Below are 2,099 nucleotides of genomic sequence, written 5' to 3' on the forward strand. Positions count from 1 at the left end.
GAAACATAGTAAGGACTCAATGGATATGAGCAATCTATATTAGCAATATTCATGATTCAATTTTAGAAAACATATTATTTGAAGAGTACAGTTGTTGCTAAGTGAAGAGCTTTTACACATGATTCTTCAGCTAGGAAATTCTAAGGCAACAATAAGAGGAAATGAACAAGTAAATTTTTTTTATGTTTTCCAAGTATTTGGATTATTTAATGAAAAATGAAATTCAGCATCCAAACTTCAAGTTTCCCAAATTCAGACACTAAATATGACTTGCATATTAAGTAGATTTTCTTCCTGTTGTTTTAAATAAATAAATGAATAAATAAATAAATCATGCAGAATGAAGACATGAAGAGAGTGGGCATGGAAAGACAAAATTAACCAAAGAATGCACTAAACTGGTTATCATTAGTTGGTCAAAGCTTGTGCTAGAGTATTAACCTCTTAATCTGCCTAGGAATATCTGTACAGTAAAGGGATGAAGAAGGGTTTGAATTCAGGCAGAAAACACTTGAACAGAAAACATGAGCTCATCAGTGTAAAGATGGGATACTCTGAGACCAGTAGAGTTCAAGCTGACATCAGGCTTTTATTGTGAGCACCTAGTTTATGTACCACAAGATGAAGAAAGAATTGATAAGGAGGGTATTAGATAGTGCCCCCAAACTGTTCAACAACCCAATGATTACTGACAGAAAAACCCATTTCTCTTGCAGAATCTGCAGTGCAGAATTCCATGTTTTTATCAGCCCACATCAAAGAGAGAAGATGAACAATGTGACTGAATTTATTCTTTTGGGAATTACAAAGAATCCAGAGCTAAGAAAAATATTCTCAGTTTTATTCCTAATAATGTATGTAACTACAATGTTAGGAAATGTACTGATTGTGGTAACAATAACCAGAAGCTCGGGTCTGAGATCACCCATGTATTTCTTCCTTAAGTCACTATCACTCATGGAGATAACTTACTCTTCTATCATTACGCCTAAGTTAATTGTGGACTCTTTCTCTGAGAACATTTCCATTTCGTTGGAAGTTTGCATGACTCAGCTCTTTGTGGATCACTTCTTTGGTGGTGTGGTGATAATTCTTCTCATTGTGATGGCCTATGACCGCTATGTGGCCATCTGTAAGCCTCTGCATTATATAACTATCATGAGCCCCAGAATATGCCGCTTGATGGTAGGAGGGACTTGGGTAGGTGGATTTGCACATGCAACCATTCAGCTTCTCTTTATGCATCAAATACCTTTCTGTGGCCCCAATATCATAGATCACTTTATGTGTGATTTATTCCCACTGCTGAAACTGGCCTGCATGGATACCTATATTCTAGGTCTCTTAGTCATTCTCAACAGTGGAGTGATGTGCATGGCCATTTTCCTTATTCTAACTGCTTCCTATGTGATCATCCTCTGCTCCCTAAAGTCCTGTAGTTCTGAAGGAAGGCGAAAAGCCCTCTCCACGTGTACTTCTCACTTCACAGTGGTTGTGTTGTTCTTTGTGCCCTGTATTTTCTTGTATATCAGACCTGTGGTCACTTACCCAGTAGACAAGATAATGGCTGTGTCCTTTACCGTTATTGAGCCAATGTTAAATCCTTTGATCTACACCTTGAGGAACTCAGAGGTGAAAAATGCCATAAGGAAGCTTCTGATGAAACAGGGGACACTGGGTGGTCACTAGCTTACATGCAGGAAGTAATACTTCCCAGAAAACTAACAGAGATCTCCCCCTTGCATTATTCCACTCCACTGTCAATACAGCCCATTGACATCTTTCAAGCTTAATAACTAGGTAACGATGTCACTGCCCCAATATGTAGGCTAGTGTATTGGACCCAGCACACCAATCCATCAAATTTGTACTACATCTTTTCCCTCCTAAGTCCCTAGGCACACAAAACAAACCAAAATTTAATATATATTTTGAACAGTGTGAACCTTTAAAGTTTAACAGTATTTGGCATTGCTATCTGACTTTGGGAATGCTACATTCTGAAAATATCTTACACTCTAAGTGACTGGAACTTCTGCTAGACCTCATAGCTAGAGTAAAGCTTGAAGTCACTTAAGAATTAAGACTGTTATCCTGGA

At 37.9% G+C, this 2,099-nt stretch overlaps 1 protein-coding gene across 1 annotated transcript; it reads left to right on the top strand.

The window, feature by feature from the left end:
- The first annotated feature begins 621 nt into the window (after positions 1-621).
- Positions 622-1,689, top strand: LOC143272631 (olfactory receptor 4C6-like). Its single transcript, XM_076568407.1, has one exon. The coding sequence runs from the start codon at positions 622-624 to the stop codon at positions 1,687-1,689; it is 1,068 nt and encodes a 355-aa protein (XP_076424522.1).
- The last annotated feature ends 410 nt before the right edge of the window (positions 1,690-2,099 follow it).

The sequence above is a fragment of the Peromyscus maniculatus genome, chromosome 4 (genome assembly GCF_049852395.1).
Source record: "Peromyscus maniculatus bairdii isolate BWxNUB_F1_BW_parent chromosome 4, HU_Pman_BW_mat_3.1, whole genome shotgun sequence".
Taxonomy (NCBI): Eukaryota; Metazoa; Chordata; class Mammalia; order Rodentia; family Cricetidae; genus Peromyscus; species Peromyscus maniculatus.